General features: G+C 49.4%; 1 protein-coding gene across 5 annotated transcripts in view; it reads right to left on the bottom strand.

Annotated features, from left to right (window-relative positions):
* HRH2 (histamine receptor H2) overlaps positions 1-13,561 on the bottom strand; it is a 78,185-nt gene that overhangs the window by 46,409 nt on the left and 18,215 nt on the right. For 2 of the 5 annotated variants that reach the window (XM_060635068.3, XM_060635069.3), the window contains exons 2-3: positions 8,504-10,082; positions 2,224-2,810 (exon numbers count right to left, since the gene is read on the bottom strand). In XM_060635068.3, coding sequence (XP_060491051.3) covers positions 2,576-2,810; positions 8,504-9,579 — 1,311 coding nt within the window. In that variant the 5' untranslated portion in view covers positions 9,580-10,082 and the 3' untranslated portion in view covers positions 2,224-2,575. Of the gene's footprint in view, positions 1-878; positions 950-2,223; positions 2,811-8,503; positions 10,083-13,561 lie in introns of those variants that run through there. The other 3 variants (XM_060635072.3, XM_060635070.3, XM_060635071.3) reach the window with 2 other exon arrangements.

Raw genomic sequence — 13,561 nt, 5'->3', positions numbered from 1 at the left:
AGGCCACAAAACAAGTCTCAATCAATTTGAGAAGACTGAAATCATAGCAGGCATCTTTTCTGACCACAACGGTATGGAACTAGGAATTAATTACAAAAGGAAAACTGGAAAAATCACAAACACATGGAGATTAAAAAACATATTACTGAACAACCAATGGGTCAAGGAAGAAATCAAAGGGAAAATACAAAAAAAAATACCTTGAGACAAAGGAAAATGGAATGACAACAATCCAAAATTGATGGGATACAGCAAAAGCAGTTCTAAGAGGGAAGTTCATAGGGATACAGGCCTACCTCAAGAAATAAGAAAAATCCCAAATAAATAATCGAACTTTACACCTAAAGAAACTAGAAAAAGAAGAACAAATGAAGCCCTAAGTTAGTAGAAGTAAAGAAATAATAAAGATCAGAGCAGAAATAAATGAAATAGAGACCAAAAAAAGAAAAAAAAAAAAAAGACCAATGAAACTAAGATATGGTTCTTTGAAAAAGAAACAAAATTGACAAATCTTTAGCCAGACTCATCCTAAGAAAAAGGGAGAAGGCTCAAATAAGTGAAATAAAAAATGAAAGAAGACAAGTTATAACTGATAGCATAGAAATACAAAGGATTATCAGAGACTGCCAAGAACAATTATACATTAACAAACTGGACAAATTGGAAGAAATGGATACATTCCTAGAAACATACAATCTTCTAAAACTGAATCATGAAGAAATAGAAAACTGGAATAGACCGATTACCAATTGTTAAAGAGACTGAATTAGTAATCAAAATTCCCCCCTCCCACTCCCCCCGAAAAATCCTAACAAAAGTCCAAAACCACACAGCTTCACTGGTGAATTCTACCAAACATTTAAAGATTTAATACTTACCCTTCTCAAACTCTTCCAAAAAATTGAAGAGGCGGGAATACTTCCAAACTCATGTTAGGGCCAGCATTACCCTGATCCAAAATCAGACATGGACACCATAGAGAAAAAGAAAATTACAGGCCAATATCCCTGATAAACGTTGATGCAAAAATCCTCAACAAAATATTAGCATGTCAAATTCAACAATACATTAAAAGGACCACATACCATGATCAAGTGGGATTTATTCCAAGGATGCAACCATGCAAGCATGGTTCATCTCAAATTAATCAATGTGATACACTACTTTCACAAAAAAATGTATAAAATCATATGATCATCTCTGGGGTGCCTGGGTGGCTTAGTTGGTTAAGCACCTGACTCTTAATTTTGGCTCAGGTCATGATCTCACGGTTTGTGGGTTGAAGTCCTGCATTGGGCTCTGCACTGACAGCATGGAACTTGCTTGGGATTCTCGCTTTCCCTCTCTCTCTGCCCCTCCCCTGCTCATGCATGTTCTCTCCCTCCCTTTCTCTCTCTCTCTCTCTCTCTCTCTCAAAATAAATAAATAAACATTAAAAAAAATCATGATTGGGGCACCTGGGTGGCTTAATCAGTTAAATGTTCGACTTCAGCTCAGGTTATGATCTCATGGTTTGTGAGTTCGAGCCCCGCATCAGGCTCTGTGCTGACAGCGTGGAGCCTGGAGCCTGCTTTGGATTCTGTGTCTCCCTCTCTTTTTTCCCCTTCCCCACCCCTGCTCTCTCTCTCTCTCTCTCTCTCTCTCTCAAAAATAAATAAATATTAAATTTTTTTAAAAAATCATGATCATCTCAATAGATGCAGAAGAAGCATTTGACAAAATTCAATATCCATTTATGATACAAGAAAACTCTCAAGAAAGTGGGTATACAAGGAACATACTTCAATATATTAAAGGCCACATATGACAAACCCACAGCTTACGTCATACTCAACAGTGAAAAGCTGAAAGCTTTTCCTCTAAGATCAAGAACAAGACAAGGATGTCCCCTCTTGCCATTTTTATTCAACACCATATTGGAAGTCGTAGCCACAGCAGTTAGACAAGAAAAAGAAATTAAAAGCACCCAAATTGGAAAGGAAGAACTAAAACTGTTGCTACTTGCTGATGACATGATATGATATCCAGAAAACCCTAAAGACTGAACCAAAAAACTGTTATAAATGAATTCAGTAAAGTTGCAGGATACGAAATCAACATACAGAAATCTGTTGCATTTCTCTACAGTAATAATGAACTATCAGAAAGAGAAATTAAGAAAACAGTGTCTTTAACAACTGAATCAAAAAGAATAAAATACCTAGGAATAAATTTAACTAAGGTGGTGAAAGACCTGTACACTGAAAACTATAAAACACTGACCAGAGAAATTGAAGACACAAATAAATGTCAAGACATTCCATGCTCATGGACCGAGAGAATTGACATTGCTAAAATGTCCATAGTGTCCAAAGCAAGATTCAATGCAATCCATATCAGAATTCTGACGGCTTTTTTTTCACAGAACTAGAACAAATAATTCTAAAATTTGTATGGAACCATGAAAGGCTTTCTCCAGCCAAAGCAATCTTGAGAAAGAAAAACAAAGCTGGAGGTATCACACTTGGGTTTCAAACTATACCACTACGCTACAGTAATCAAAACAATATGGCATTGGCGTAAAAACAGACATAGATCAACGGACCAGGACAGAGAGCCCAGAAACAAACCCACACCAACCTGTAAGCAGTGGTGGGGTAGGACTTCTACTGGGGCTCCCTAGTTCCACACCAGAAGCAGGAGAATACCCCAGCAGCTTTGCTGGGTAACAGCCAGGCACAGAGGCAGAGGTGACAAAGCAGCCAGGGGGATTCCAGTGAGCAGGGGGGCGGCCAGGCCCCTTCGTTAGGGGGGAGCTGCTCTGGGCACCTCTGCAAAAAGCACCATAAAGGCTGTTAAGAAATGCTGGAATCAGTGTGCCAAAAAGTTAGACTACTTTAGAACCCAAACGATAAGAGTAAACAAAGCGAGGCTCTTGGCGGTGTAAGCTATGGGAAACTTCCTTTCTGAGCAACACTCCTTAAGAAGAATGCGCGCACGGCTCCTGGAACTCTTTCACGCCAGCTGCATCCGCAGAGGCCGAACTTGGAGCGGCAGATGAAGTCAACCCCCCACTCTCTTGGGCCGCCAACCTCTGGCCAAACCCGGACATGCCGGGGAGACATCACGGACAGCCACAGAGCAGCAGGCTGTCGGGAACCGTGGGCTCCCACCCCTCTCGGAAGCTCCCTTTCTGTGCCCTCGGTGCGAGTTACCTCACCTCTCTGGGCCAGGGGGAGGGGCTGGGTTACCGTTAGGGGTGTCTTCCCTCTCCAACACCTGATTCAGAGCCTGTGGTTGGCTTCCGCTGTGAGGCCCGCCCCTGACACCACTATTTGGAGGGAGGCCCGTTGTGACATCCAAGTTAGAAAAGGGAACCAGGAATTTCTGCCTCCCACTAGTTCTGGAACTTCCCTCTTTGAGTCTTGGTTTCCTGATCTCTGAAGTGAGGGCAGCATTATGCACCTCTTAGAGTTCTTGGGAAATCAGAACTAGATATTCACGCATTCACGCATTCATTCATCCAACAAATATTACTGTGCCCATCCTATTAGGGATACAACAGTGAACAACACAGACACGGTCCTGCCCTTGGGGGGCATGCTGTCCGGGGGTGCAGACATTAAACACACAGAAGGCATCAAGAGGAATAAGATACTCTGGACTGAGGCAAGGGTGCGTGGGGTACACGGCCTGTGAGGTCAGGATGAGACCTTTGTATTTTATTCCAAGAGCATCAGGAGTGGAAATCTGCTCTCTGGCTGCGGAGGGAGGGAGAGCAGATGGGGAGGGGGGCCTGAGCGGACAGCTGACCAGGGGCCTCGGAGAAGAAAGCACCTTGCCCTCCTCGCCTTCCTTTGCATCTCTTCTCCCAGGGTCTTTCTTGAGCTCTGACTCCAGCCTGCAGGTGCTCTGTCGGAATGAGGAAGCGCCACACCCAAGCGAGACTGTTGATACTCCAGGTGCCCATGAATATTATCTCCCTGCCCTCGGAGATTACCCAGAGCAAATGAGCATGTAGAAAAAGGACCCAAGAGCCCTGGGCAGGGGCCCAAAGAACTCTGTCTACTCCTAGCTCCTCCAGTATTTGCATTGGACCTCAGATAGGTCACTGGCTTCCCGGTGTCCTCGTTTCCTCATCTGGTATCTATGGGACTAGCACTGAATCCAGGCTAAATTTAAGTCCAAGTAGCATTTACTGTGCAAAGACCCCAAGCTTTGGGGTCAGACAAGCTTGGGCTGGAATCCTAGATTCCATGTTTGAGGCTGTGTGGCCTGACGCTGGCTACTTTGCTTCTGGAAGCCTGCAGCTGGCTGAGGGCCCACACTTTGAGAACCACTGCCCTAGAATAACACCCCTCAGGGAGGAGGACCTGTGATTCGCTCATTGCTATGCCTCAGCAGGGCTGGCGTATAGCAATTTCTTGCCGTGTGCCTGGGGAGTCGGGGCGCTGAGAGGTTTGTTTTGGCAATGGCAGAAGTGGGTCGAGGGTGGGTGTGGGCCGTGGGATGTTGGCAAGAAACAGGAAGAGGGTAGAGCTTCTAATGCCAGGTGAGGAGCTGGGCCTTGTGGTAGCTGAACATGGTCCCCAGAGATGTCCACATCCTCATCGCTGGAACCTGAGCACGTTACCTTATGTGGCAAAAAAGAACTTCACAGGTGTGATTAAGTCAAGGAATTCGGGACGGAGAGATTATCCTGGATTATCCTGGTGGACTCTAAATATAGTCACAAGAGCCCTTATAAGAGAGAGGCAGGAGATCTGGCTACAGATGGGAGAAGGGGATATGACAAAGGAGACAAGAGGGACAAGTGATGGGAGAGAAGGGTCGTGAGCCAAGGAGAGTAGCTGGAAAAGGCACGGAAGTGGATTCTCCTCTGACGTCTCCAGGAGCAACCAGCCCCATCCACACCTTGATCTCAGACCTCCCAAACTGTTAAGAGAATCACTCTGTGTTGTTTTCAGCCACCAAGTTTGAGGTCATCTGCTACAGAAGCCCTAGGAAACGGCTGCAGACCCCTCTATCCAGGAAGAACAGTGGAGGCCACTGAGTGGGGCGGGGCAGCACATGGGGAGAGGTGACGAGGGTGGGGTGAAGGCAACCAATCAGGGGCAGGAGAGGCCACAGAGAAGGGAGGATGGGCCAGCCGGGCCCCTCCCTCCTAGAGTCTCCCATTGGCTGGCACCCTGGCTGACCGTGTCCCTCCCTGCTCCAAGGGCAGGCCCAGGTAGTCCCTTCGGAATTCTCAGCTCAGACCTCCACCCACCTCAGCAGTGATAAGGGCCTTTGGTCAGGTCAGTGCTATCGGTCATCAGGGAAGCTGGGAGCCAACCTGATGGAGGGCCACATGAGGCCCTGATACCCTGGCAGTCTCAGCGTGAAAATCAATCTTTGGCTGTTCTTGGCCTCTTGCGCCCCCTGGTCCCCACCCTCGTGTGAAACCCTCCAAGCAGCTCACCATCCTCCTCTGCCAAACCCCTCTGCCCCCCGTTTCCAAGGCCTGGAGAACAGAGCATGGCCACAGCCACACAGAACATGTGCTCTGAAGGCTTTGGCTCTGTGGCCACTGTGCGTGATCGGGGCAGGCGCAGCCTGGCTTCAGCTTCAGAGCCCCCTCCCAGGGTGGCTGTGAAGGTCAGAAGAAAAGATGGGCATACACAGGGCGCCCAGCACCCAGAGGACAGCCAGTAATGGGGGCTGCTATCTCTCTACTCAGAATGTGGCTTTGGCTGACACAGTAGCTTGCATCACTTGGGCCATTTACTTCACTTTCCCGAGCCTCACTTTTCCCATCTGTAAAGCGGAGATTAAACAAGCACCTACTTCATGGGGTTGTGGGAAAAGCGAAATGAGGTCACGAGGCCAAAAGTACCACCCTGGATGAATAAAGGTCTTTCCCGTCCCCGTTTAAGGCTCAGCTCAGAGGTCTACTCCCTGGGATGGGCTCCCTGGGCCACGAGCCGCCTCATCCGGGCACCCAGCACGCTGGGTTGCGATCCTTGGCAAGTGCTGCACTGAACCGCTGCCCGTCTACTCTGCAACCAGACCATGAGCGATTACAGGTGGTGAGACCGATGCTTGGGGTGGGGTGGGGTGGGGGGCTTGCTTTATGTCCCTTTGCACCCTTAGCACCCAGCACAAGGGTGGGGACAGGATGCCCACAGAATGATTACACACAGAAACAATGGCAAACATGTAAAGCTGGCACCCAGTGGGTACCCAGTGTCAGCTCTTGTGGCTGAGTACTTACTGAATGCTGTTCCCTAAGGATTAGGGGCGAAGGCAGCCTATAAACCAGGGGGTCACACGGGTAAGAGCAGTGGCTAGTGGCATGCATGACTGCACTGAATTGTGTCAATGGGCTTCTACAGTGTCTAAGCCCTTCTTCAAGGTCTACACCCTGTGCTTTGTTCTTTGCTTCACGAGCTAAATTAGCTTTGTACTCAAGGTCACTTTCTGAATGAGGGAATGTGGAAGGACGTGGTCAGAAGGGGTCTTGCCCATCAGGGCCAGATGTGGAAGCCTTTAGATCTGCATTTTGGAGAGACATTGCTGGGTGGTTTGGGGGACGGATCTGAGACGGAGAGTCTCAAGGTTAGGAGGCTGGAGCAGGAGCAATGAGGCTTGTTCCAGAAGGCTAGCAGTGGAGGGGTGGAGAGCCCAGGATCCAGGTCTATGGTGGGGCACTCCATACCTGGCTGCTGCCAGGACCAGAGGGACCATGAGGCCCAGGGATCCAGTTGGGCCGTTTTGCTCCCACAGCACTCCCCAGGGATCAGAACCCAGAGGGTGTGGGTCTGCAGCATCCGTTCAAGCTTTCCTCAAGTCCGATGCTCAATTATTGAAAGGAGACAAACGTCCCATTGGGGTTGTAGAGCCTGTTCACATCTCTTGGCTCACTTGTGCATCGGGCAACCCTGGGAGGTGAGTAGGGCAGGCTGCACGAGGGCGGACCCCACACTCTATGCGATGAGGAAACTGAAGCCCAAGAGGGACAGGGACTTGCTCAAACCACAGCGCGAGTGAGGACAAAGCTGAGACCGGGGCTATGCAGTTGACTTTCCATCCTGTTCATCGCAATAAATGCCCAAAATGTCACTTCTGCATCTCCAGTGCTCAGCACAGTTCCAGGCATGTGGTGGGAAGTTGATAAATGTTTGCAGATAAATGTATGTATGTATGTATGTATATGTGGATGGATGGATGGATGGATGGATGGACGGATGGACAGGTGTATGTATGTATGTATGTATGCATGTATGTATGTATATGTGGATGGGTAGATGGACGGATGGACAGGTGTATGTATGTATGTATGTACAGATGGATGTATATGTGGACGGAGGGACAGATGGATGGAATGGTGGATGGGTCAGTCACACAGACCAGCATCCTGGCATGGTCTGTTGGAAGAGTAAGGAAAGCAACATCTGTTGAGCACTGCAATGTGCCAGGTGTTCTACCAGTGCCCATTCGTTCACCCCTCTCAACAGCTAGAGCTCCCCCAGACCTGTAAACACCCTCTCCGTGCAGTGGGTGAGCTTCCTCAGAGCCACTCAAGTGTTTGATGGGGTTTCCCTTAATACCCTGCATTGGCTTTGCCACCGGTGCGTTTATCTACATCTCATTCTGATCCTGTTCTATCTTTTCAGCCTGGATACCTCTTGGAGGTGGAATCCTGGGGTGTCCTCCCTCTTGCATCTTCTGTACCCCCAACATCCAATGCTCTCCGAGCCTATTTTTTTTATAGCCTCCTAGATTTTGCTCTATTCCCTTCTCCTCTCTCATGGGCCAGTGCCACACCCCTCTTCACCGATGGCCCCTTCTCATCCCTCTTGTCCACACCTTACAGGGAACCAGGGCTCTCTATACAAAGCACAGAATTGCCTGGGTTACCCCCACCCTCGCTTCTAATCCTCCCACCTTCCCCTTAGACCTATGGTATAAGGTCCAAGCTCCTAGCCTGACCTTCAAGGTTGTGCCTTCCCAATTTGGCCCGTCCTCTTTCTCTTCTGACCCGAGTGCCCCTAGCATAAGAGCTGGTGCATAAGAGATGCTCAACGAATGTGGACCGAGCTGGGTTTGTGGTTACTCCCCAGGTGGCAGCATCAGCGCATGGCCATTTGAAGGTGGTCCTGGAAAGCCTGGGTGAACACTTCAGATGACGAACCAAGTGGCAGAGTTGGGCTTCAAACTTAGGGCTCCTGACTGTAATACAACGTAGCTAGAAAAAAGGGCCCACAAGTTCTGGAGTCAGAGGGCCTCTGTCCAGGTCCCAGCTGAGTGGCCCTGGTCAGGTTCTTTGAGATTTAATTGTGGTCCTTTAAAAATGAAAGTACAAGATTCTACCTCGGGGGGATTTGGGAGGACGGAACCCCACGAGGTTTGCAAAGTGCTCACGAAGAGTTCCCAGCACAGAACGTTCAACCAGCGCCTGGTGAACAGCCGCCACCTAAGGGTTACCACTAGTGGGTCCCCCTCCCCATGCACTTGTCCTGCATACAAATGGCTGGGTGGTTACCTGTCTGTGGCTCCTTGAGGGGCTGTGACCTCTGTCCCACTCCACACCTGGAGCTTCAGGGGCTTGTCTTCCTGCCGCGTGGGTTCTCGGCTTTGATTCCTGGCCAGCTGAGAGCTGCCAGACCTCAGAGTAGTGTCGTGGGCATGGTGGCTGGCAGGTCCGCAGCGGAAGAGCTGCTGGTATGCCGTGCGGAAGTCTCTGTTTAGTGTGGCGTACAGGATAGGGTTCAGGGCCGAGTTGGCATAGCCCAGCCACAAAACGACGGCTTCGAAGGCCTCGTTGATGGCATCATCCCCTCTCAGCCCACGGTAAACAAACACAGTGAAATAGGGGAACCAGCAGATAATGAAGGCTCCCATCACAGCGGCCAGTGTCACTGTGGCTTTGTGCTCCCCGATGGTAGCTGCCTTCCAGGAGCCGATATGGTGGATCCTCTTGGCCTGATCCCGGGCAATCTTGAAAATGCGGTAGTAGGTGATGCACATGACCAGCAGAGGCAAGTAGAAGGTGACCAGCCCATCCACCAAGCCATACACCAAGTTGACCTGGACTTTGCACTTGGGGATGGTGTGGTTGAAATTGCTGGTCTCATTCCTGCTGTTCCACCCCAGATGGATAGACAGAAAGGACAGGGTGATGGAAATGACCCAGATTAAGACAAGAGACACAGCCACTCGGACTGGGGTGACCAGCACAGGGTAGCGCAGGGGGTCCGTGACAGCGCAGTACCGGTCGAGGCTGATCATGAAGAGGTTAAGGATGGAGGCCGTGCAGAGCATCACATCCAGGCTGGTATAGATATTGCAGAAGACCTTGCCGAAGCTCCACCTGCAGGATAGCTGGTAGAAGGCTGAGAAGGGCAGCACCAGGAGGCCAAGGAGCAGATCAGTGATGGCCAAAGACACAATGTAGCAGTTGGTCAGACTGCGGAGCCGGCGGTTCAGGCCCACAGCCAGGCAGACCACCACATTGCCGGCGACGGTGATGAGGATGAGGACAGCGAGGACCACGCTGACAGTGATCCTACATGGGGGAGAGTCCAGACAAAAGGAAGAGGCTGTGCCGTTAGGTACCATCCTGGAACCTCACGGCTCCTTCCTCTGCCCACGGCCCCTGGCCGCCGCTCGTTCAGCTCCCCCGGGTGCCAGTTATGCCAATCACTGGGCTCTAGGCTTCCAGGAGAGCCAAAAGAAAATGTCCAGACATGGGGAGGCTACGATGACTGCCGCAGTACTGCTTTTCTAGAAATAAATAGAGCCGTCTCCGAGGAGGTATCGGGCACGAACATGAATGAAGAAGAGCGAAGGAAGAGAGAAGGTTCTGGGTTCAAATTCCAGTCCTCGAATTACCCCCTGCAGAGCCAGCTTCCTCCAAGGACTGAAGCAGGTCTCCACTCTCCAGGTCTTGCATAGAGACTGAGGCACCAGAGCATGTGTCTGGAGGTGGCTTTGGTTTTATGCAGGAGAGATCACGTGGAGATGTGGCCACATCGTTCTCCATAGCTGATGGATGCTCCCACCCATGCGACGGGGGTCAAGGACTGCTGCGTCTGCCTCTTAGGACCATTGGAGAACAGGAGCTGAAAATGCAAGGGTCAAGTGTTGAACACTTTGCAATCAGACTAAGAGCATGACTGATTCAAGGCGAATCCGTCTAGACCTCGATCTCCCGGCGAGGCTCCAGGAGGCACAGGGCCAATCTGGACACCTCTCCTTAGGAGGGACTGAGGCAATCAGGATACACAGTGGGAGGAGGAAGGGAGGCAGAGTGCAAGGGACTGGACCACTGTGTCACCTAGTGAGATACGGCTGGAGTGGATACTTATACGGGAGAAAGAAAGAACTAGACAGAGACTCTAGACACAGGAACAGGGACTGCATTTGCTGTTCGCTGCTGGTCCCCAGTGCCTGACCCCACAGGGAGGTATTAAGCCTCTAATGGATAAATGATAAAATGAATGAATAAATCAGCAAATGTAATGAATTTACTCTGATAAAGCACTGAGAACTTGACGCTGTGGGTTTTACAAAACGTCACCATACAGTAAGCCAGGAGCTGACAAAGTTTCTCAGGAGCAGGCCAGGTAGTCAGTATTTTCCGCCGTGCAACCCCCAAGGTCTCTGCTGCAATGACTCAACTCTGTCACTGTAGCACGAGGGCACCTACACAGACAAGGTGCAAATGAATGAGTGTGGCTGCGCTCCCAGGAGGCTTTACTATGGATGCTGAAATTGGGAATTTCACGTAATTTTCACGTGTCACCAAACAGTGTTCCTCTTTTGATTTTTTCTAACTCTTTTTAAAAACGATCCAAACTATTTAAAAATGTAAAAGCCATCCTGAGCTCACAGGTTGCACAAAACCAGGCAGAGGGCCAGATTTTGCCCGCTGTCATAGTTCGCCAGCGGCACCTGCTCTAAACGTCTCTCTAAATCTTACTTTTCTTATATAGCAGCACACATCGTCGGTCAGCCAGCACAGAGCTCACTCAGCCTCTCCAGTGGCTGCACAGCAGCCCGTGGGGTGGCTGGCCATGGTTATTCTATTATGCCCTTATCACGAGTATTTTGGTGGTTTCCAGTTCCTTCCTCCCTCCCTCCCATCCTTCCTACCTTCCTTCCACCTGTCCCCATGCAAACCCCACTTCAACAGAATGGCTGCACACACGATACTTCCTGGTTAAACCCCAGAGACTCCCTCCTACTGGTGGCATCCTATGATCCCAACTGATGAAAACAGCTAAGGCCCTGATGATTCCCTTTCACAGAAGCTGATCCTGATTTTCCAGACAGCAGCTAGCAGGCAATCTACCGCAACTGGGGAGCGTGCAGAAATCAAGCTGACGGTAGACCCCCTCTCAGAAGCAAGCTAATCGCCATGTGACAAAAATTAAGCCTCTCTTAGGCTCTGGCCTGGAGCGGTTTTGCAACCTGAATATGAGAAGCATCATTTAATCGTAACCACTGTGACAGTGCAAGGATCACGGCTCTTGGTCACCTTCTGCCACTCCAGCTGGTTCAACCACCAGGCCTTGCGAGCTGGGCCTCTGGGTATTATTTTTAGAAGATCTTTTCATTACATAAATACCACAAGCAGCATGGCTCTCACTGGTACATTTAATTAACTGTGGGGGGGATAGCAGCAAAGCTCTCTTTTTTGAGCATCCCTGTCTCCGAAAGCCATTTTTTTCCTGAGTCTCTGTATACCTCTTATACAGGTATAGGTATTTGTGCCCTGGGACCAATGTTTTCATTAGCGTTCGGGGTTTTCAAATCTGAATCGAAGCAGTCTCTCACATAATTCAAACTTCATCTGCCTTCCCTCCTTTCCTTCTCTTCCTTCTGTCTGTTCTTTTCAGCAAATACTTCTTTCAGAACGTAACGTGCCAAATGCTATTCTAGGTGCTGGGGGCACAATGATGAACAGAGCGGCGGTAGGTGCGTTTTTCAGGATGTCTCAAAGAAGAACCACTCTGCCGAGTTTCTATTTTACAGCCCAGGTCCCAGAAGTTTCCGGTGACCTCTCGTGAAGGCAGGTGAGCATCTGATGGAGATGCGTTCGCCTGGAGCTTAATCCATCCTGTGCCTTCTGGGTACAGTGACTGCCCTAGAGGGCATTCATTACATTTGCTGATTCATTATTTTCATCATCACAGCTAACATAAAAAAAAAACAACAACACTTTCTTGAGCTTTCCTTTCAAACTTCCAAAGCAATGACATGCTTATGGCAGTAAACCAAGTATGCTGAGGTACACAGGAAGGGTCAACGGTTCGAGCTATCACACACCCAGACTTTCATGCCTGGAAGGTGACTGCTGCTGACGGTTTGGTATGATGGGGGCCTTCCAGTCTCTCCCCGTGTTTCTACTTGTACACAGGCACACACGCTACACAATCCTGAGCAACCTCCTTTCCCTAATTTCTTCATTGCATAAGGATGCCCCTGTAGGTCCCTTCGACCTAATTTGTTCTTTTGAGAACCTAGGCTGTGGCAAGATAGCCTCTGTCACGCTAAGATGTATAAAGGATTCTGTGCTGGGGGGGGGGGGTTGCAAGAGGCAAAAAGTGGGAAACGATCAGAGTGCCCAGCAGCAGGGGATGGCTCGAGACATTACAGCACCTCCTTACTGTAGGATAGCCCTGGGCATGGTGAGATCCCATATTAAATGAAATACCATTTCATTCTCACAATAACTCAAGGGTGAGTGAAATCACTGCTCCATTTAATGTCTGAGAGACGGAGGCTCAGAGAGGCCAAGGGATGTCACAGCCCTAGCAAGTGAGCAGAGAGCCTGGATTCAAACTCAGCTCACACTCCTCAGCCTGCCTTACATGCCTGTGCTTCGATCAGACTTCAACCCATCCTTCCAGCTGGATCTCACCAAACACTCCTGTACTGGTCCCCTAACTTTGCCATTGAGGCAACCCAGGCGTATTACCCCTTCTCACACCTGCCTTTGCTGTCTCCCTCACCTGGAGCTCTGCTCTTTCCCGTATTCACTTTAACTACTCTCCTTTTAAGGCACCGCTCAAACACCCTGGAGCTTTCCTGAATGCCTGTACTTTGTACCGAGTCATACCATTGGCACCTGCTACCTTATAGTGTAATATGGCTTTGTGTTTGCCCTCCCCACAGGGCCTGGATCTTGCCCACCTCTCTCCACCCCCTATCCACCCATCCACCCACCCACCCATCAACCCATCCATCCATCCAACATTTTCTATTGTCCACGTAACAGGAGAGGTACAGGGTATGTGGAGTGTGTGAGTGTGTGCGTGTGTGTGTGTGTGTGTGATTTCCCCACCTTGGAAATCTACACGTATTCACCTCAGAATTCAGTGGGTCCGGTGAGCGTCTGATGGGCCTATTTCTCCCCGCATTTTATGGCGAAAATTTTCACACGCAAAAAGTTGAGAAAACAACACAATCTTATCTAACACAGATCTTATCCAACTGTTCACGAAGACCAGACAATCATCTGTTCTACCTCTCATTCAGTGTGTGTGTGTGTGTGAAAATTAATTGAAAGTCATTAGAACAGGCTCCAGCCACTTCC

The sequence above is a fragment of the Panthera onca genome, chromosome A1 (genome assembly GCF_046562875.1).
Source record: "Panthera onca isolate mPanOnc1 chromosome A1, mPanOnc1 haplotype 2, whole genome shotgun sequence".
In the NCBI taxonomy this organism is placed as follows: domain Eukaryota; kingdom Metazoa; phylum Chordata; class Mammalia; order Carnivora; family Felidae; genus Panthera; species Panthera onca.
The sequence above is the reverse complement of the archived record's forward strand: the minus strand, read 5'-3'. Positions and strand labels throughout refer to the sequence as shown.